The sequence below is a fragment of the Columba livia genome, chromosome 1, assembly GCF_036013475.1.
Source record: "Columba livia isolate bColLiv1 breed racing homer chromosome 1, bColLiv1.pat.W.v2, whole genome shotgun sequence".
Lineage (NCBI taxonomy): Eukaryota > Metazoa > Chordata > Aves > Columbiformes > Columbidae > Columba > Columba livia.
Window position 1 is genome coordinate 120,474,470 of NC_088602.1, and position 20,627 is coordinate 120,495,096.

The 20,627-nt window shown below is 40.8% G+C and overlaps 1 protein-coding gene across 2 annotated transcripts in view; it reads left to right on the top strand.

Annotated features, from left to right (window-relative positions):
• Positions 1 to 19,243, top strand: part of ATP10A (ATPase phospholipid transporting 10A (putative)) — a 114,664-nt gene extending 95,421 nt beyond the window's left edge. The window contains exons 13-21 of one of the 2 annotated variants that reach the window (XM_021287843.2): positions 1,796 to 1,980; positions 3,337 to 3,658; positions 5,582 to 5,658; positions 9,211 to 9,336; positions 14,074 to 14,274; positions 16,447 to 16,527; positions 16,611 to 16,715; positions 17,047 to 17,234; positions 17,932 to 19,243. In XM_021287843.2, coding sequence (XP_021143518.2) covers positions 1,796 to 1,980; positions 3,337 to 3,658; positions 5,582 to 5,658; positions 9,211 to 9,336; positions 14,074 to 14,274; positions 16,447 to 16,527; positions 16,611 to 16,715; positions 17,047 to 17,234; positions 17,932 to 18,637 — 1,991 coding nt within the window. In that variant the 3' untranslated portion in view covers positions 18,638 to 19,243. The remainder of the gene's footprint in view (positions 1 to 1,795; positions 1,981 to 3,336; positions 3,659 to 5,581; positions 5,659 to 9,210; positions 9,337 to 14,073; positions 14,275 to 16,446; positions 16,528 to 16,610; positions 16,716 to 17,046; positions 17,235 to 17,931) is intronic. The other variant, XM_065075396.1, reaches the window with a different exon arrangement.
• The last annotated feature ends 1,384 nt before the right edge of the window (positions 19,244 to 20,627 follow it).

The following is a 20,627-nucleotide window of genomic DNA, read 5'->3' on the forward strand; positions in this document are numbered from 1 at the left end:
TCATTAACCAATTGACATGAGATAAATGCTTTCTGACCACCTGCAAAATGAGGGGATATTTTTCAAGTTTTAGATCCTTCTTCGTGACAAGAGGGAGAGAGATTAAGTAATACAATGTTTAGAAGCAGAGTGCTTAGCTTATCTTTAACTAATAATTAATAGGTGTATTGTAAGTAAGAAACTAAACAATTATAGCTAACATCAATTATTTCTTAGTATAGATGTATTGTATGTCAAAATTTTCAAAAATTGCAATGCATATGTAATAATTATGTGACTATAAGCAACACAAGAACATCCAGTCTTTGGAGCACTTATGGAGGATGATCCCCAGTGTTCCCCAGCACTGATAAAATAAAGAATGCTGCTTAACAGTATAATTGACTCTGCTTTTAAGTTTATTTCTTCGCTTCACTCTCTGACTTAAAGGGGAGCATGAGGTGACTAATTCGGACCACGTTATTAATCAGGAGGATCCCACCATGGTTGTGCCTGTTGGCTCTGGCTGCACTGGGGTGGGGGATGGAAAAGTGAAACTGAACTGCCAGACAAATAATTGAACTCTAACCATCAGTAAACCTCTCATTCACTCCTTCCCCAAGAACTTCATACTGTGGTTTATATCTTACAAAGATCAGTTGTGATTAAGTTGTGGGAATAAAAAAGTGAGTCTGGAACAGGAATAACTTTTGCTTTGTACACTGTTTGGATAATAATAGCTTTCCTGACATTGTCCTAAGAATGTGTTTTCCAGTTACATGACTGGTGCTCAGACTTCAGGTGGACTTGTATTGCTAAAATATTTTTTATTTAAAATTCTATTTAAATATTGAATTTAATATTCTGTTGCTACAATATTTGTTCAAGGAACAACCATAGGGAAAACAAATAGCTGAGAAAAGTTTACTTTGTTTTTCCTGTTGTTTCAGCCTACTTGCATGTCTGACACCTCCCCATTCTCTAGTAGTGAGGGCTTACATTTCCTCACATTGAAGCCTCTCTGAAACTGATGTATTTAGTGGTGATGCTGAAGTTGGTCCTGAGTGGCTTTTGCTACCATATTTGGAAATCTTGTCCCTGTCAATTGATCTATGAAAGCTAAGAAAGAGACTCAGCGTCTCATAAAGAGGTAGAAAGATGCATTGGAAGTGTGAAAAAGCCACATTTTACTTTCACATCATGGCCAACAGATTTATGATTTGTTCCCTGCTGCATCTCATTTGGCAACCAGTGTCCTTCTGCAAGAGCAAAGAGCAGCAACAAGGCAGAAAAAGGTTTAGGTTGATGTCTGCAGCCTAATGTGCTGTTGCCAAGCTGCAGTTCTGCTGTTGTTCCCCTCCAAAAGAGAGAAATGTCTCGTGATCCAGCCTCTTGTAGTTGGAGAAAGGCAGTTAAGACCCTTAAGAACTGAAAACGATCTCATAGAAGCAACAATATCTTCTCTAGCAACATGCAGAAGAAATGGTGAAGATACAGAGCAGAGAGACAGTAAGCAAAGATACATACATCAACCTTGTGAACCTCTGAGACTAGAAGTGGCATCAGATTGCTTCTGAAGTCTTGAATTCTGGATTTGTTGTTGACTGTTGCTGCAGATGTTAACGCAAGCTATTTTCCCTTCCTCTTTCCCAATACCCCAAAACTGTTGCCCAAATCTTGAAACCATTGGTATTGTAGTCCAGGTCTTTCCCAATACAAGTGCTGTTGTTTTTTTAAAAAAATCCAAACTTACTATTTGAGGCGAACCCTAAGTATTCAATTAATGTGGAATATTTTGCTTTCTCTATGTGCTTAGGTGCAACTGGCATTGAAGACCGTTTACAGGATGGTGTTCCAGAAACCATTGCGAATTTGCGCAAAGCTGGGTTGCAGATTTGGGTTCTTACTGGAGACAAGCAAGAAACAGCTGTGAATATTGCATATGCCTGCAAGCTACTAGATCATGACGAAGAAATCATCACTTTGAATGCTGAATCACCAGTAAGCAGATCCAATACACAAGTTTACTTGTGAACTAGCTTTGCTTTATTTTCAACTTGTACAATTAAAAGTTTGATGGCTTTTTTTTCCTTTCCTTCCTTTTTTTTTCTTCTTTTCCTGCTACATCCATAATTTTCAGGTAGGACATGTCTTTGAATACTTTTCAGTGAATCATATTTCTAAGTCATAGTGCCATGTGTCATAAACTTACTGAAGACATGTAACTGTGTGTAGGGGGCTCCAGCATGAATAAAAATATGCCATAGCACCATAAATGCCTTTCCTTGGGATGCATTGTCAAAACATCCTTAGTTTTGCTTATTGGCACTAATGGGTCTCAAAAAGCAACTTGTTATTAAACATGTTGAGGAAGAAAAACAATTTATTACCTATTGAGAATTTGTGCTTTATTTTACACCACTGAAACATGGTATTTAGATAACTCAATCATTCGTGTTTTCTCAGGTGGCATTTTCTCTGGAGGTAGAAGCAATACTTAAATTGCAATGTTAACTCTGAGAGTCAGAAAACCACATCTACAGTAATGCCTTGCTTCCTAACAGAGCTTTTCTAATTCTTCTGAATTACTGCTCTTTCCTGTGCTCAACTTGTTGCAAGCAGACAGTCACAGAGAGTTTACTGATATGGTCTAACATACAAGGAACCAGACTGATAGTGCTATAGTCCTTTAACGGGTTGATAAAATTGGACTTCAGATCAGCAGAGGAGAGGTAGGCCAGCAGTATCCAGCTCCAATTTCTTTCGAAAAGGAAGAAAAGATAACAGCATTTTCCATTCTTGAGTGTATCAACTGAACTGGTAAACTGATTTTCCATGATCTTTCTTTTTTGTCATACCTTGCTGTAAGACCAATAGCATTTCATTTTAAATGTTCATATATTCTTAATAACATCTTTTAGTTGAGTATGGCTATGAGAGAGAAGTCAGCTTAAATAGCCTTTAATTGGCCTTTAACAATGCATAACTATTTGATCTGAGTCGTAGGCGTATACGTAGTGTTCATCACCATGCTTAACTTGGTACTGATACCAATTATATCATCTCCCAGCACTGTTATTCTGAGAAGGAGCTAAAATAAATGAGTTTAGCATACAATACTGCATGTTAAACAGGAATTAGTTTTTAAGCTTTTCGAGTCCTCATTGCTGTCGTATCTTCTGCTTGAATTGTGTTTAGAGAGAATAGAAAAGAAGATTATTAGAAATTAAAACTTTAACTCTGCAGCAAATATAATGCATTCCTCATATTCTTTATGCCGAAATATACAGCAAACACAAATGTTTGAATACATGTTCTTTTCTCTCAAGCATACTTATTTTGAATTTTTTTTTTCAGGAGACATGTGCTGTCTTGCTGGAACAGTGTCTGCAATGCGTAGAGTCTAAATTTTCAAACAACACAATAGACGAAGCTACTGGAAACATGACTGTTGGGTTCACCCCTCTCTATCCACCCTCTTCCTCTGTGCTTTCCAGCTTGGGCCTAGTGATTGATGGAAGGACTTTAGCCTATGCCCTGGAACCTACGCTAGAAGATAAATTTCTCGCACTAGCCAAGCGATGCCGTTCGGTACTGTGTTGTCGCTCTACCCCACTCCAAAAGAGCATGGTGGTGAAACTGGTCAGAGACAAACTCAAAGCAATGACCTTGGCAATAGGTAAATATCTCAGCTTCAACTAGCCTGCCTTGGTGTGTATACTGTGCCTTAAGAATTTTGATTTCTTGACCTGCAATAGGACTCTTCCAGCTGCGTCACGACTCAAATAGCCTTCCAGTTCTGTCTGAAAATGTGTCAGACTAACATATTTACTCTAAGATATTTATTCAGAACTGGGATAGAACTCTGGAGTGGTATTTGGTATTTCTTTCTACAGAAGTTAGGCAATAGGGGCCCAGGTATGCTGTGAGGTTTTGGCATGTCCAAACACATCTGTGAAGGATTGGGTTAGCTGATGTTGTGCAGAATTCCATTTTGCAATCACTGTATTACACAGAACAGAATTGTGCTCAGTGTTGTTTCATCCAATCATATTTCATCTCAAAGTTCTGCATTTTTCATCACAAGTTGTCCACACAGCATAGAATGTGAGTTGGCATTGTCAGTATAGAGAATGGATTTATGATTGGCATCATACCAGCTTTTACACTTCTTTCCTGTTAATTGCTGGGTTGGCAAAGGGAAGATTTTGTCAGTCATCCTGTCTTAAATCTGGCAGGATCTTCCCTGTTTCCATGATTTTTGCCTGAGAAAAGTCAGCCAGATCTTCTTTCCCTGTCTCAAGTCTAGGCTTGGGTTGCATTAGAAGATGTGATTGCAGCATATATTGTTGCAAACGCACCAGATTTCATCTACCTGTCTTGGTTAATCATAGCAGGAACATGTGGGTTGGACTTAGCCATGAGAAACCCTAAGTACATATAATAATTGCCAGACTCCTGTAACATCCACATCACCAAATGTGTGCTGATTATAATACTCCTCATGTTCACTATATCTAGCTCAAATATGCCCCCTCATACTGAATTTATATCTTTGGCTGTCTGTGGACATATTCATTTGCATATGTTGTCAAAATCGTCTGGCTGGTTAAGTTGAATTGTCAAGAATGCTTAAAAACACTAGTCAAGACTGTGCAGCTTGTGTTTTCATTCTTTCTGAGCATTTTGAGCCTGCGAGTTGAATTCAAGCTCTTGCTCTGGATTAAAAGCCCTGCTGTGCACATCCTCCCTTTTAACCCACGTGAGCTAGCGGGGGGGTTGTGTTGCACAGTCACAGAGACATCAGCTGTGTCAGGTGAGCAGATGCCCCTCGTACATGTGCCAACAGCAAGGAAGCTGGAGAGAGATGTGAGCGTACGCCTCAGCCACTGAAGTTTAAAACCAACTGTCTTGTCAACAGCCAATACTGCTTCATTTTCCATTAGCACACTGGCAATAAATTTAAGAGGTTAAAAAGTAGATACATATCCCATTCTGGTATCCTTTCTATGGCACCTGTCATTTGTGGTGTCATGACTGGAGGCAGAGCAAGGGTTGGCGACTGCAACCATTGCAGGTAAATCTGCCTGTGATGGGTATATTAAAGATATTAGACTGGTCAACCCAAGTCAATAATTCATCTAGTTTTTAACTTTATTGTATTTTTTACTGTATAGACATTCTCATTGGCTTTAGACCTCCTTGCACATTTCATTCTTAGTCATACTTGATTGCAAGCAGACAGTTAATCAGGAAGTAGAAGTATTGGGGAGCTGATTCTCACCTTCTGTTGTTTTAGTATTTGTGCAGTTCAGGCCAGATACTTGAATTTTAGACATTACTAAAAAAGAGAGGGATTTATTTTATTTTTATCATACTTTTCCATTTTTTTAAAAAAAAAAAAAAAGTTTACAAAGATCAGAATGTCTTGACAGCTTTGCCAGGCTTCGAACCTTATATTCCAAAGACAGATCCTTTCCTACCCCACATCTCCCTTATTTACTCAGCCAACACTCAGTAACAACTGGTTTTCCTTTGCTTTGCTGCTGCTAACTGTTCCTGGTCTGCTAGTGACAACAAAACTGTATTTTGTCGTCTTTAGGTGATGGTGCCAATGACGTCAGCATGATCCAAGTGGCAGATGTTGGCGTGGGGATCTCTGGTCAAGAAGGCATGCAGGTAATGTTGCTGGTTCACTGAAAGGAGCTCCCATGGGAGGGTGAAATAGGCAATTCTCATATGTCAGGTTGACTAAGCTGCCTTTGGATAGCCAGCGCAAATAAAGGAGAAGCAGCAAGTTGTGCTCAGGAGCGCCAGTTGCTCATTGTAAGGATGCTTTCAGCTTCCGTTTGAGCTTGTGTTTGTTCTCAGGTCTGTGGTGAGTTTAAACATGCTGCCTTCTCAGAAAATTAGCCAGTTCAGACAGCGGAACAGCGAAGGGAAAATTGCAGCCCTTTGCAGAACCACTGCTCCCTACACACTATTCCAAGTCTTGGTTTTCTCCCCATTTTCTGCCTCAGGGAACAGCACGATAAGGGGACTTGCCCTGTAGTCTTCTGGATGTGTTCAGCCTGTGATTAGTGTATTTACAGCTGCATAAGAGGCACTTCTCCCATCCCCAGAGGAGAGGATGTATATTTATAGGATGTATTACCTACCGTATTGCCTACTCCCTCTACTGCCTCTACTGCTAGTGCAGTTCAGTTGCCTCGTTAGCACCGAACATGACAGTAAGACACAGAGAATGAGTAAAATACCTTATTTCCACAATCTACCTTGTATTTGGGCAGGATACAGGCTAATTGCATGAGAAAACAGAGTAGCTGAATATATGACAAACAGCTCTTCAGAGAAGATGAGAAGTGTTTCCATCCTGAGGACCTGAGCAGATGAGCATGCTCCTTAACTTAGTTACCGGTGGGCGGTTCTCTGACCCACATTGCATTTTTTGCAACACTGCCTGGATGTTTTGCTCGAAAGAAAGAAAAGCCTCCTTCACGCACTGTACAAGTTGGCTATAGAATTTTGTTCCATGAGATTCCTGTAATTTAATTGGGCCAGCACACAAATTTATGAAACAAACATTTAACTGAGCTATGAACTTGGATGTCAACTTTGTGCATTTTCTGACACGCAGATCACCAGAAGCTAGGACAGTTCTCTGGAGAAAAGTCAGTAGATGTTTTTCTTATTTATTCATTTACGCTTCCAAAGGCATCCTCTCTTGGCCATCGTTGGAGGCTGGATACTAGGGAAGATGGGCTTCAGCCTGACCCAGCAGAGCTATTACCCTTGTTTTCTTTCTTGTAATCATCCAGTAGGTTCAGTCAAAGTAATCTCCAGGGCAAAAGGGATGTCCATCAGTGCTCTTCAAAGAGACAGATTTCAGGCCTGCAATCCATTAAAAATGCTTTTCCAAACATGTTAGCAGCTATAAATTAGACTGGAAAGATGCTACCACAAAAATATTGAGCTATTCATTGTGCCTGTGGCATCCCAGACGTATACCCTATGAGTCTGACTTTGATGACCAGAGAGGGCAGGAGAAAAGGGAGTCTTGGATTAAGTTGATACTGAGTCTATTTGTTGTTCCGCAGCCTTCATCAGGTTCCGAGAGCTTTGGATAACTTCTGCAGTATCACTCTGCAGGCAGTTCAGGCTCCAGAGACCCCAGAGCAGACTGGTTTTGTGGGCTCCCCTCCAAGCCCATCAAATCAATAAAGTCTGCCCCAAACTCCCTTGAGTCTTATCATCTCTTATGAACTTATCAGCTCCTATGATCTGTTTATTAATGCAGATCACTTTCTTTGCTAATGCAGACATATAGTGCTCGTAGGATTTTTTTTTTACTCCTCTCTCCATTATTCCACTTTCAGGTGAGCTCATACACTTAGAATAACCAGCCCTCAAATGTCCCAGCTCTTGCAGTGTACTCACATCTGAAAGCTATTTGCTCATTAACCTATTAAACTACCTGTTTGTTGGAGTTTCTTTTAAAATTAAAGTTCAACAGAGTGGAAAATGTTTATAGATCACTTCCTTTACTGCAAAGTTCTGAGGAACCACGTAGGCCTCTTTACCATAAACAACTGTCAAAATCTTACACATGCAGGTATTCAGAAGGCATTGGACATTTAGATGTCTGAAACAGCAATACTCTCTGATTTATTTTCTTACTTCTTTCCCCATTCTGTGGAAGCATGTGGAGCGTGAATCACTTTTTCCTGTGAAAAAGCTGGAAGAAAAAATAAAAATGTGAAAATCGAGGGGATATTTCGAGATGAAATAAACATGCAAATGTAATTGGATAACACCATCTTCTCCACTGTATTCCTCACTGTAATCAAAATGGAATAAAAAAGAAAAAAACCTCGACATCTCTCACAATGTGTTGTGAAGTACTATGTCAGAAGCGCAAATGAAAGGAAGCTAGCAGTTTTGTTTTAACGTTGAAATAGGCTGAGATGGGGTGGAGGACAAGGAAGCAGACATACCACGGCTCTGTTCTCTTCAAACTGCAAGACAGCTGTATGTCTGCAGGACAAATCAGAGTGTTCTGTGCAGAGAGGTTATAACAAGTGTGTCTCAGTACCTGAGAAATCCCAGGATGTGTCCACATATTAAAAAATGTCCCAGCGCTTATGTACATCTGCTGCTTATATTACAATGCATTAGTACACCTTCTCTTGCATACTGTTTTAGAGTTTATTTTAATAGCTTCTACAAGCACTTACGTGGGAAAATTGAGCCCTTTTGATGATTTACCAAGAAAGGAAATTAGGAAAAATTTAAAAGAAAGATGTCTTTCTTTTAAAAATACAGTCAAAATATACCCTGCAGAGTGTGAGGAGGACTTTGCTCCTTCGGAGATTTTCACCTTTCCTCATGTTTTTGCTGAACTGTAGGAAAAAAGGCGATACCAAAATAGAAAATGAAATGTAAAATAATATTAAATGAAATCTTAGTGTGATCCTACGGATATGGAAGATCATGAAACAACTGTGATAACACCATCATTTACAAGAAGGACTCATCTAGATGTACAGTATCCTAAAACTTAGTCAGAAGTAGAGAGAAACTGGGTGATTCATTTTGCCAATGTGACTTGGCAGTCTGTGAAGTCCCAGAAGAGTCTCATCTAGTGTGATATTTTCTCATAGACAGTTTTAGAAAAGTGCAATTTCAAAAATCCCTTACAATACTGATAGGACAGCTGAGTAAACTATATAAGCCGGGATTGCAAATGTTAATTAAAACTAATATTTTTATTGTTTTGTCTTTTAAAGTCCAGTAATTATGATGCAACCACTTAATCGTGCTTTTCTTATTTTGTTCTCTGGAAATCCATTTTGCCCTGTAAGTACCCTGTAGTTTTTACAGAGAAAGATGTTAGTGCTACCAAGATGTTCACAGGTGGGCCCTGGGCCTTCATGCCCATGCAGCTGCAATCGTCACCTCTCGCTTTTTGCTGCTGCTTGTCACCATCTGGAACACAGACTATAATAATCTCCCCTGGGCAGAGACTGAGTCGCCTCGCGTGTTCTGCCAAGCCACCGGGTTTTCTCATGGATATTCCCAAAAACATGCAGCAATAGCTGCATTTCAGATGCGCTGTAATGGATTTCATTCTTTATCAGTATGATTTCCACAGACTGTATGAGTTGAGAAGGTTATTAGATTCACCGTTGGTGTTGAAAATGAATAATGATTCCAACTTTCCTTTCATTAAAGGCGGTGATGGCAAGCGACTTTGCAATCCCAAGGTTCCGACATTTGGAGAAACTCTTGCTTGTTCACGGCCACTGGTGTTATTCCCGACTCGCCAACATGGTGCTGTATTTCTTCTACAAAAATGCAGTAAGTGTTCGACTTGGCAGCCTTATGGCACCGCATGTTTCCAGGGTTTATTTTGTGCTAAGTGAGCATTAGGTCAGCCTTCAGATGGTTTATAAATAAGCTGCAAAGAAATTTGCAGAGTTGAAAGACAGCTGGCTGCCATTTGCAGAAATACAGGACCCACTCCATAACAGCTACACTGTGCTGCTGAATGTGCAAATTAGGTAACAGAAATAACAAGCACTGCTTAAGAAAAGTTTCTTTATGGAGCAGTTTTGCAGACTTTAGCTGGCTAGACACAGGATTCTTTAATGCCAAAGCCATCCAGCATTGGTCCAAAGTAGCAGTTGTGTGTGTTTTCTCTCCCTGACCCTATCTATCTCTTTGTTGCTTATGAATCACTGTACATATTTCCCAGTGACCTGAGACAATTTTAGTCCTCTCTGTGCCTCAGATGGGAAGGTGTTTTTCTTGATTTCTCTTAGTTCCAACTAACCAAAAAGAGTTAATTAGAAAGGAAGCACACTCTGGTAAAGAACAGACTACAGGTCTGCATTTTCTCCCTGGTGTATGAAACAGGAGCTAGTCCAGCACTGAGCACTGAGCCAGTAGCAGCTCAGCTCCTTGGCACTAACAAAGGCCCTTTGCGTTGACCTTGGAGTACAAAGATGATTGATTGAAAACTGCCTAACAAGACAACCAAGAATTCCATCAGCTCTGCAGGAGTCACAGGCAGGCACACGGATCTGCTCATTTCCAACACCTGCAAATCGCCTTGGGAGCAAGGGAAATGAAGAACTGGGAAAAAGAAGAGAGCCAGAGCTCTCTGATCTCTGCTCCAGGGGGCAATGTGTGAACTGTGAGTGGGAGACTGTATTTTATCCTCAATATCAGAAAAAAGTAGCTCTCAATTTTGTAAAAGTTGCTTTCCAAATGTAATCTAATAGTATTTTTTTTTTTTTATGTGGCAACTTTTTAACACAAATTCCTCTTGACCTGGCTAATCCCTGTCTGATTTCACTCTAGAGGTAGGTATTTTATGAAGAGATCATTTACTCAAAATTTTGAACATCGTAGGAATACCTACGGGAGCTAAAGAATTAATAAATCATCTTTGTGTCAACACAGATGTATTAAAATACTTTCTGTGTTCTGATCAGAAACTGCATTCAAGCACCCTCGCAGACACAAAAGAAAGAAGGGATTTGGACAGCCTGAACTGCTGCCCGAGGCTGAAATAGCAAGCTGATTTAAATATCGCTGCCCCGAGTGGAGAGCCACCTGTTGAAGCACAACAGTGAAATCCGTGTTGGTGTTCAAATGCCTGCGTTTTAAGGCTCAGTCCTGAATGATGCTGAACATCTGTACTCTCACCCCAATGCTCTATGTTTCCAAGATACCCTTTGGCTTGACAGTATCAAATCCAAACTTCTAAGTGTATGCAGAGCCAGCATACATTAAAATAAAACAAACAAAAAGTGGTATTACACATAAGGCATTCCAGCAATCAGCAGCCAGACATGTTGTTTATACATCTACATTTTTGTTCGGCTCTTGTAAAATCTTCCATTTCCTTTGGTACAACTCCCCTTGATTAAGAGCATGACTTTGCTTGCCGTTTTTAGTAAGACATTTTCAGAAGCTGCTGCCTCAAGGCTAGAATATAGCTGAAGAATATCTCTTTGTGTTGGCTCTGCTTTGGCAGCCTTGAGAGCTTTCTGAGCAATATTTGTTGCTACCGACTCTCAAAACGCGGGGGGGTACCCAGCATATAGACCATGAATATGTCTGATACAGCGCCTGCCCTCACAGAAAGAATATCAAAAGTGCACGATGTGAGCACATGATCCTTTTGCAAGGAGACTATTCTGGATGAGTCTCCTCAGAGAGTCAAGATAGCTACACCACAGATGTTCTGCAAGTTTTCTCTTTCCTCAAGTGCTTTTTTCCCCATTTCTTCATATTAAGAAATTTCCCATTCTCCACTAGAACCTAACTCAAAGTTTAAACTCCAAATTGCTGCGAAAGCCATTTGGAAACTCAGATGACTTATCCAAGAAGATGTTTGGCTTGGTGGAGATAATAATAAAACACAAGTAAAATAAGTACTAAAACATAGCATGACTGGAAATATCTGCACTTGATGGAAAGGGTTTTTATGTAAAGAAAATTCTACCTGCACAAGCATGCACTGCTTCTTCCCCTTAATACATTATCTGTGCAAGACAGCACTGGGGATTTTTTTACATATATTTCATTCACTGAGAAGTTCTGTCTGGGGCAACATTCATAAAACAGTCTCATCTGGGATGAAAAAAGGAAACTTTTTTAATTTAAACTCTAATTCAATTCTCTAAATTTCTTTTGACTTTTTCAGGGGGGTGATACTCAGAAGTGTAAGGGAACATTGTAATTGAAATTAAATAAAACACTTGTTTAATTAAAGGAAAAAAAAAAAAGGGGGAAAAGTCTGATTTAATCTTGGCTACTGAAATGTCATTTATTTGTACAGCTTGCTTTGACAGCACCGCTGACACCCATACTAGAGGTGGTAGGAAAATTTTCAGCTGTCTGTATTTTTATCAAACTACCCATTTTTATAAAGCCAAACTGTTTCCACGACATGTTAGCTTTAACAAAGCTCTAGAGGGGAAAAATTCTTAGGTTCAGGATTAGTTGGGTTTTGCTTCTTTGAAATGAGAGAAAAGTATCTACATCCACAGACGTATTACAATTCTGTTTTGAGAAAAGACCAAGGAAGTTTTGTTGTTTTCTGAGTGTGGAAAGGAAATAAATTTCAAAATCTGTTCAATTTTGAAATGAAATTGCCATGCCCCAGCCAGCTGTACTGAAAAGGGTAAGCTCTGGTAACTCGGTCTTGTTTTGGCCAGAGGAAGATATTTTTGCCTGAAATGTTTTTACAGAAACAGTTGCAGAGGTGATCCTTAAAAAAATACTACCAATTCACTTCTAATAGGTTAGCTTATAGTATGGGCTCACAGGGAGAGGTATGTTCCTCTGCTATCCTGGCCACTTCAATGTCGTATGCAAACATTGCCCGGACATGTATATATACAATATAGCTGGATATATACATATGTATACATTTACGTACAGCAGGACTGACCCTCTCATTCTGTGGCAATTCCCCTTCATGATATAGGCTTACCCTCCTTATAGCAGTTGTCACTAAGCAGACCATAGCTTTTTCTTCTACATTTACGTTTCAATCAGATTTTGGTGTACCGGTGAAACAGATCTGTATTTTCCAATATACATCTAAAAATGATGAAATGTTAACATACTCCAGCAGGCTGAAAGCTTTTGAGAACACAATACAAAAATAATAGGAAAGGAGAGGTCATGCCATTTCCCTTCTTCATGGTTAAAATGGGGAAAACCCTCAAGGAACAGTTGCCAATGTTTTTCTGGTTGCCTTCCGTTTAGCATTAATCAGTTTACAAAGACTAATAGAGATTGCAGTTTTAGGAGGACAAAGCATGGGAATTTATCTCCTTCTCTAGGAAGCTGCCCATCTTTTCCTAGGCCTCAAATCCACCCTCAGAGAATAAATCAGCACCTTCCCTGAGCCATAAAACCTCTGGATTCCCCATGATGCAGAGCTTGTAGAAGAGATGGAGTTGTGTGGTTTGTCCCTTTTTGGGTGATTCCAACCCAGCCACATGAACAATCTGCATCATGCTACATGAAGCATCTGCAGCTGATTTCTTTACATAGCTGAAGAGTAAGGGGAGAATGAGGAATCTTCACAGCACTGCTAATTCACCGAATTTCAAAGCACAGAATAGTTAAGACAACTTTGCTAGACCTTACCATTTCACCTCCCTTGCTGCTGCTGCTAGTCTCATGTTGGTTTTGCAAAAAACTTCTGCAGTTCATAGAATGATAGAATCGCAGAATAGTTTGTGTTGGAAGGGACCTTCAAAGGCCATCTATTCCAACCCCCTGCACTGAGCAGGGACATCTTCAACTAGATCAGGTTGCTCAGAGCCCCATCCAGCCTGGCCTGGAATGTCTCCAGGGATGGGGCATCTACCACCTCTCTGGGAAACCTGGGACAGTGTTTCACCACCCTTACTGTAAAAAATTTCTTCCTCATGTCCAGCCTGAATCTCCCTTCTTTAGTTTAAAACCATTACCCCTTGTCCTATTGCCACAGGCCCTGCTAAGAAGTCTGTCCTCATCTTTCTTATAGGCCCCTTTTAAGTACTGAAAGGCCACAATAAGGTCTCCCCGGAACCTTGTCTTCTCCAGGCTGAACAAGCCTATTGTGAGTTACATATTGTTGACCAACTGAGCCTCTCAAAACTTCTCAAGTTGGCAGAGGATATTATTATGGAAATGCTTATTCTTGTGATAGTAATGTAAGTGCCGTGAGATCAGTAGTCGTACACCTAGATGTCAGTGATGGTTGGGACAGATTTTTATGGTTAAAGTGCACCTCATAGTTTCACTGGAACTGAAAGGTAATTTTGTATGAAGTAATGTCTGACTCATGAGATCTAATCTTCCAGCAGCACAAAGACTTGCAGGTGTGCCAAATGTTTGTAGCTTAGCCGAGTGGTCCAAGCATCAGGACAGCAAGTCAAAGACGCGGTAGCCTTAGAAGAATTGCTCACGTGTCTAGTGTTCATAGACAAGTCCTTGCAGAACTGGAGTCAAAATGGTCTCAGAACACAATGGGATGGTGACTCTGCTTATCTTGTCATATTTACAGCATTGCTCATTCTGTTTCAGATGTTCATGGCCCTTCTTTTCTGGTACCAGTTCTACTGCGGGTTCTCTGGTTCGTCGATGATTGATCAGTGGTATCTCATCTTCTTTAATTTGTTGTTCTCTTCTCTGCCACAACTGATTACTGGTGTGCTGGATAAGGATGTGCCAGCTGAAATGTTAATTGCTGTACCTCAGCTTTATAGAAGCGGCCAGAATATGGAGGTAAAAACTTCTTACTTTTTGAAATTGTTTTCCTAGACATCTTTAGCTTCAATGTAGAAACAATCCTGTTCCCAAAGGGTGGATGACTGATAAAAACAGACTGAGAAGTCAAGTCACTATTATTATTTTGTGATAATTCTCACCTGAGTCAAAGTATCTAAATGCAAAAAGTACATTTAAAACAAACAAACAGACAAAACCAGCTATATTTTGAAATATGTAGCAGGAGAGAGGGCTGGATACTTTTAAGTCAGCCAAACCTGAACACCTGCCTCATGGTCCAGGCTTGCAAATAACCACAAAAATGAAACAGGTTATACCTTGTAGAGTAGTGCGGAATTTCACAGAATAACCTCACAGCACTTACTCAAAACTTCAGACCCCAGCCCTTTACAAACAGTCAGAGGGAAAGGTGGCTTTAGGAGTCAGCAAGGAGGTCAATAGCCTTAGACTCTGAGGGAGTTTGTCACCAGCAGATGACACACTCGCCTGACTTGTCTGTTGAAAACACCCTGTCCCCCATCTGCTTGAATTGTACAGTGAAAACAGAAGGAATTGCAGGAGAGATTCGAGTCAAACCATTTCTGGTAATTACAGCTACAGCGTACTGTGGGAAAATCTCTCTGCTTGGCAAAACTGTCCACATTGAGACATTGCTTCCAAGGCAAAAACCTTTCTTAACAGGATCTGACATTGTGTTCTGTGAGAGGAGACAGTGAGTGTCTTTTGCCTTGAACTGTACCCCTGCATTTGGTACCCTACACATCCAGTGTCATTGCTACACACTGTGCTGGAAAGATGCAAGAAGAACTTTAGCGTAACTTATTTTTAGTGCGTTAGTCCAATATCTCTTTTTTTCACCCAGCTGTTGTTTTCCTTTTTCTACATTTCTTCTGTTCCAGTTCATTGCACTTTAAAGATCTGTAACGCTAATACCTTCCTTTCTTGCGCACTTTTAAGGTAATAGAAATCTCGTAATGGCTTAAGCATGTTGGGAAGTTGAGTCTGCCTGGCTTCAGCTGGCAGACTGAGAAGTCTCCCAGGTTCGCAGTACAATTATTTCTCATAGGCAAGCTTAGAGACCATTCTAAGTTTGTTTGAAATCTAGTGAGCATTTTCGCTGAGTAGTTCTCTAAAAAGGCATTTTTAAAACTTGCCAAAAATCCTGCTTCAGGTAAAATCGCTTTCAAAACGATATCACCGATTCAAAGCCTGTAATATAGAATAATTTAGGTTGGAAGGGACCTCTGGAGGCCATCTGATGCAGCCCCATGCTCAAAACAGCTTCAAAGCTAGACAAGGGTGCTCAGGTCTTTATCTAGTCCAGTTTTTAATGTTTCCAAGAACAGAGATTCTGCAGTCCCTCTGAGCAACCTGTTCCAATGCTTAACCACATGTTCTAAGCATCTTTCAATTCCCATTTTTAGGCTGCAGTTATTATTCGCTATAGAGGTAAAGAGCCCTGATGAGCCCGGTGGTTGCAGATGTAGCCCATATCCCCAAATTAAATACGTATTTTGTCATTTGCAGACTATTTTCCTTAGATCCAAGTCTTTTATATGACTATTCATACCCCTGCAACTGTATGTGTCTTTAAACAAAAATGTTAGTTTAATGTTGTTTCTTAATGAGCATTTTTGTGCCCAGACACACAGATATGAGTGCATATATATTTATTTACATTTTTATAACATAGCATACCTTGCTGCATTACTTGCTAGAGATCATTGTTGCGGATCTGCTTTTCTATCTGTGTGTGCACTTGCTGCTTTCTCTCTTGTGTATAAATACTCGGTGCTTGTATGTACATGATGTAAAACACGCATGTGCTTACAGCTCAGAGAGCTCCTCCTGAAATCAGTGGTCTAACTGTAGTGCGTAAAGTTGGGCACCTTCATAAATGTTTGCTGGCCCAAGCGTCAGATTCAAATTGCACCCTTTGCCAGGGGAGAATAAAAGAAAAAATGAGCGGTAGTGTTGCCCCAGAACAGAGCGACTTGCAGGTGGACTCTTCATACTTCACCCCCAAGGGTACCTAGCTGATTGGCAAAGTTGGGAAGCTGTTTGCACAAGCCCTTAAAAGTGCCCATTGGAATATCCCCCTCAAAATACCTATCCTAGCAAACAGCATTTTCATTAGGCTCTGATTTTTGTGATTTTTTTGTGCCACAGGAGTACCAGCCACACATGTTTTGGATGAACATGATTGATGCTATGTATCAAAGCCTCGTTTGCTTCTTCATCCCCTATTTTGTAAGTGTTTTGTGTTCTATTTCAAGCATTGTGAGGAGAACTGGTAACACCACTTGGGCTAAATTCTGTCTTCGTCTTTACAGACTTACTATGATTCGGAGGTGGATGTCTTCTCCTGGGGAACTCCCATCACCACAATAGCTCTTTTCACCATCATACTGCATTTGGCTATTGAAACCAAAACTTGGGTAAGGTATCCACAGCCTACATAGAAACTCACTGGCATATACCAAATTCTTTTCTTAGTGTCATTCTTCAAAAACAGATGGTTGTTTCATTCCCTCAGTACATTCTATTTTTAACAAGCATTTTAAGCAAACATGAAAAAGGTTTTAAACTGTGATCTGTGGACAGTTTTGGAGTGTTGTGCCTATAATAAGAATTTTTGAAAATACAAGGCTCTAAACTAGGTGCTGTGCATGGAATAGTCTCCAGAAATTAAGAATTATTAATTGAGAATCACAGCATATTTCTCAGGATATAAAGAATCATTATTCTTTTGTTGGCTTTTTGTTCTAGACTTTTCTCCACTGGTCATCTTGCATCTTCAGTATCATTTTGTTTTTCTTTGTGGCTCTGGTTTACAATGCTTCCTGCCCAGCATGCCATCCTCCATCCAATCCCTACTGGACCATGGAAAGGCTGATGGGTGACCCTATGTTCTATTTCACTTGCATTATATCACCAGTCGTTGCATTGCTGCCCAGGTATTGTATCTTCTCTCATACCTTTTCCATATATGAAAGCATTTTATGCATATGATTGGATGGGCAAGAAACATTTCCTTTTCCACTTCCATCCTTTCTTTTTGCTTTACCAGCCAAGTCATTTTTTTTTCAGCAGCTGTTCGTATGAAGTCAGTTTGTCTCACCTTTTCTGTGCTCCTGACCACAGGAACAGACCACAGCTCCTGGCCATAGACCGCAGGAATGGGATAATTGCAGACTGTTGGTCAAACCTCCTGGCCATGCAGAGATTTGCTACTCTGTGAGGTTTTCCATGATGCTTCCAAATTCAGCCCATCCTCTCATAACATGCACAGTACAGAAATTCTGATAGTGTGTTGTGGACTTACTTACCTACTTGTGGATGCAGGAGGCCAGCCCTGCAGACTGATCCTTGTTGCCTTTGATTCCTCATCAGGAAAGATGAAAGACTGTATGTAAACACAAGGTGGATCGCTGGCTAAAGCGCAGATTTATTACAGTGCTTATTGTTAATCAAAACATTAGCACAGCATCCAGAGCTTGTCGTCTGCAAGCTTTCCTGTATCAAACATAAGAAAGGCACATAAAGCTCACTTATTTGTATGTGTTGTACTTCTTTCTTGGATATTTTCTCTTAATAATATCTTGAGTACGTCCTTCTTTCAGTTCTTTTCATGTCCGCCTTCTCCTTCTGCAGATTTCTGTACAGAACCCTTCAGGGAACACTATTCCCAACTCAGCTTCAGCTTGGACGCCAGTTGAGTAAACTACCCCCAGAGATTCGCAGCAATCTTCTGACCAAGTTGAATGTAAAGGAAACAGCGCGTCAGGCACAACCCTTTGCAGACAGCTTCTCACCAAGCCTTAGCTCAAACGCTAGTGATTGTTGCAAGGCTTCTAACCAAAGCACGCCTTTGCCAACATCTCCTCAGATACGTGAGTCACTTTTCCAAGAGCACACAAAGGCAGAGCATAGAACAGATCAGCCTGTGGCTGCCTCTCCCCAGGGTGCTGTGTTGCCTGGGGAGAGCAAACTCCCCTCATCAGCACGTAGTCTGGAAAGGTCCCTGGGATTTCATGACGTTCGACACGGCACTTCAGAGACGGAACCGCTGCCTGTGGGAGCAACGTTCCCGTGGAGCTCAGCAGTCGACCAAGTGGACTTCAGTTTGTTGAAGTGGATCACATCAACTCCGCTGTTCAGCCGCCTCGGGACTGCGTTACAGGTGTCGTCAAGCAGTTTACAAAATGAAACGCAGGACAGTATGTGTGTGCTTGGCTCTTCGTTGCAGGTGGACTTCAAAGGCTTAAAAGAACAGAGCTCAAATAACCTGCAGGACAAAATGAAAGGGACCCAAGCTGATCATTGTAAAAGTGACAATTTCGAGACCACCTTTTTATGACATGTGCCTTAAATATATTTATATATTTTCTATTTGCACACATCTATAGTGAGATTGCTCTATTTGTTTCCAAGGATGAAACATAGAATCAGAGGTACAGAATGATTATTTAAGAATGTTTAAATACAGTATATTGAAATAAGAGCTTTAAATATAAAAAGAAACACTTGAAAATTCCATTTATAGTTTTATTTTTTCATCTCATTTTGTAAGGAAATGCCGTCTCTTTATTTTTCAGATGCTTCTCTTTTATTCTGACACATACTGTACAAGCAAAGGACCTGTCTACCATATTCAAAGGGATTAGATTGAGCAACAAATATTGGTTTCATTATAGGCCATTCAGTAATCAAGGAGGAAAAACCATGATAATAAATAGGCACTGTATTCCATCCATCATCTTCTTGCCAGGGTGTTTTGTCACTGGAGCAAACCACTAGGCGAGACTATCGAATTATTATACACCTCTCTGTAAATGTTAACAGTATCTTACCACCGCATTAATAATACCGACATTTTATAAGTGACACCATATTTTGATATTGCAGCCATAGCATTTTATGTGTCATGATAAAACAATAAATAAATGACCATCCATGTTGCAAAGTGACTTCCCAGTCTGGCATTAATAGTAACTCAGCCCTTCCCTTGGAGCAGCGAGCATTTGGCCTGTCGTGGCCTTACATCAAGCTGTTCAACTTCTGAAGAAAAGCTGCTGCTTGTTGGTGAGGAATGATTTGGTGGCAAAGAGCTGGCGCAATGAGCCTGCTGTAGAGTTTGTCCTGGGAGGCTCTGTGATCCTCTTTGCTGGAGTACCACCACGAGCAGGCTGGTTTTGCTGAAGAAATCAGTCCTGCTTGCTAGTGAGGGGGTAGAGGACCAGCAGGGTGGAGTTTTGTCGGGCACCTTCACTGTTGTTTCAGCCCGGTTAAATCAGGGGGGATTAGACTAGCTGACCTTTGAGGATCCCTTCCAATGCAAGGTATTCTATGATTCCATGAAGTCCTTGGTGATCAGGAAAGGACATGACTAGCTGCAGGGTGCAGGGCTATGCAGAGACACTTGAGCCTGGTCTAAGACAGCGTAGCTCCAGTCCCAGAAGCAGGGACCCGCACTGCTGTTGAAGTTCATGCCTGAGCCGACGCTACGTGGTCACACACCACAGACTGCTGCTGGGACAGGGCTGTGTGGCTGCGCTATGCCGGCCTGACTGATCCCAGCAGGGTTTAGCCTTGGAAGACTGCTCGGTTCTTTCATATCTAGTCACCATGACCAGGTGTGAAACAGCTGTTGGACTTCTTCTTTTCCTTTTCACACGTTCTCAGATGGCCTTTGCCTTCCTTGCCATCAGTCATGTAAGGCCAGGACTTGTTTGTCTTGGGGGCTGCACCAGGCAACCTGGTTCCTGCATGGGTTGGCTGAACGCCTTAAGACACAGTGCATGCCATGTGTCACTTAATCCACGTGGGATCTTTCATATCTAAGATTTATATACTGGCTTCTTCCCCAAAGGCAGAATTGGTAACACGAAACTGTAAAATGCCAATGAAAGGAAGAGATGAAAGCAATCTAAATAAGAGCTGTCAGCCTGTAAATACATTACCCTCATGAAACATGACACATCCACATGTAGCTAAACTTCATTTCGGGATTAGAGTTGACTAGACACAGGGCAAAGGCACTAAGGGACTCGATCTTTCAGTCTCCTGTGAACAACTTTAAGCACACGATTGATTAAAAAAAAATGTGTCCGAAGCACAACTTCTTCCTCTTATCCTTTAATTAAAGGGGAACACGGGTTTGTGTGTTTAGATTTTAGTGAAGGAAAGCAAATCAATTGACTCATTTGTTACTGGCTGAAAACATCTTGATGCTTCTCTGCTTTATATTATTTACAATAGAAATGAGCCCAAAGCCCTCAGAGCCCTTGTTTCTCTCCTGTCTCTGCAAAAGGAGCCTGCGGGACTCAGCTCAGGTGGAGAAACCTCCT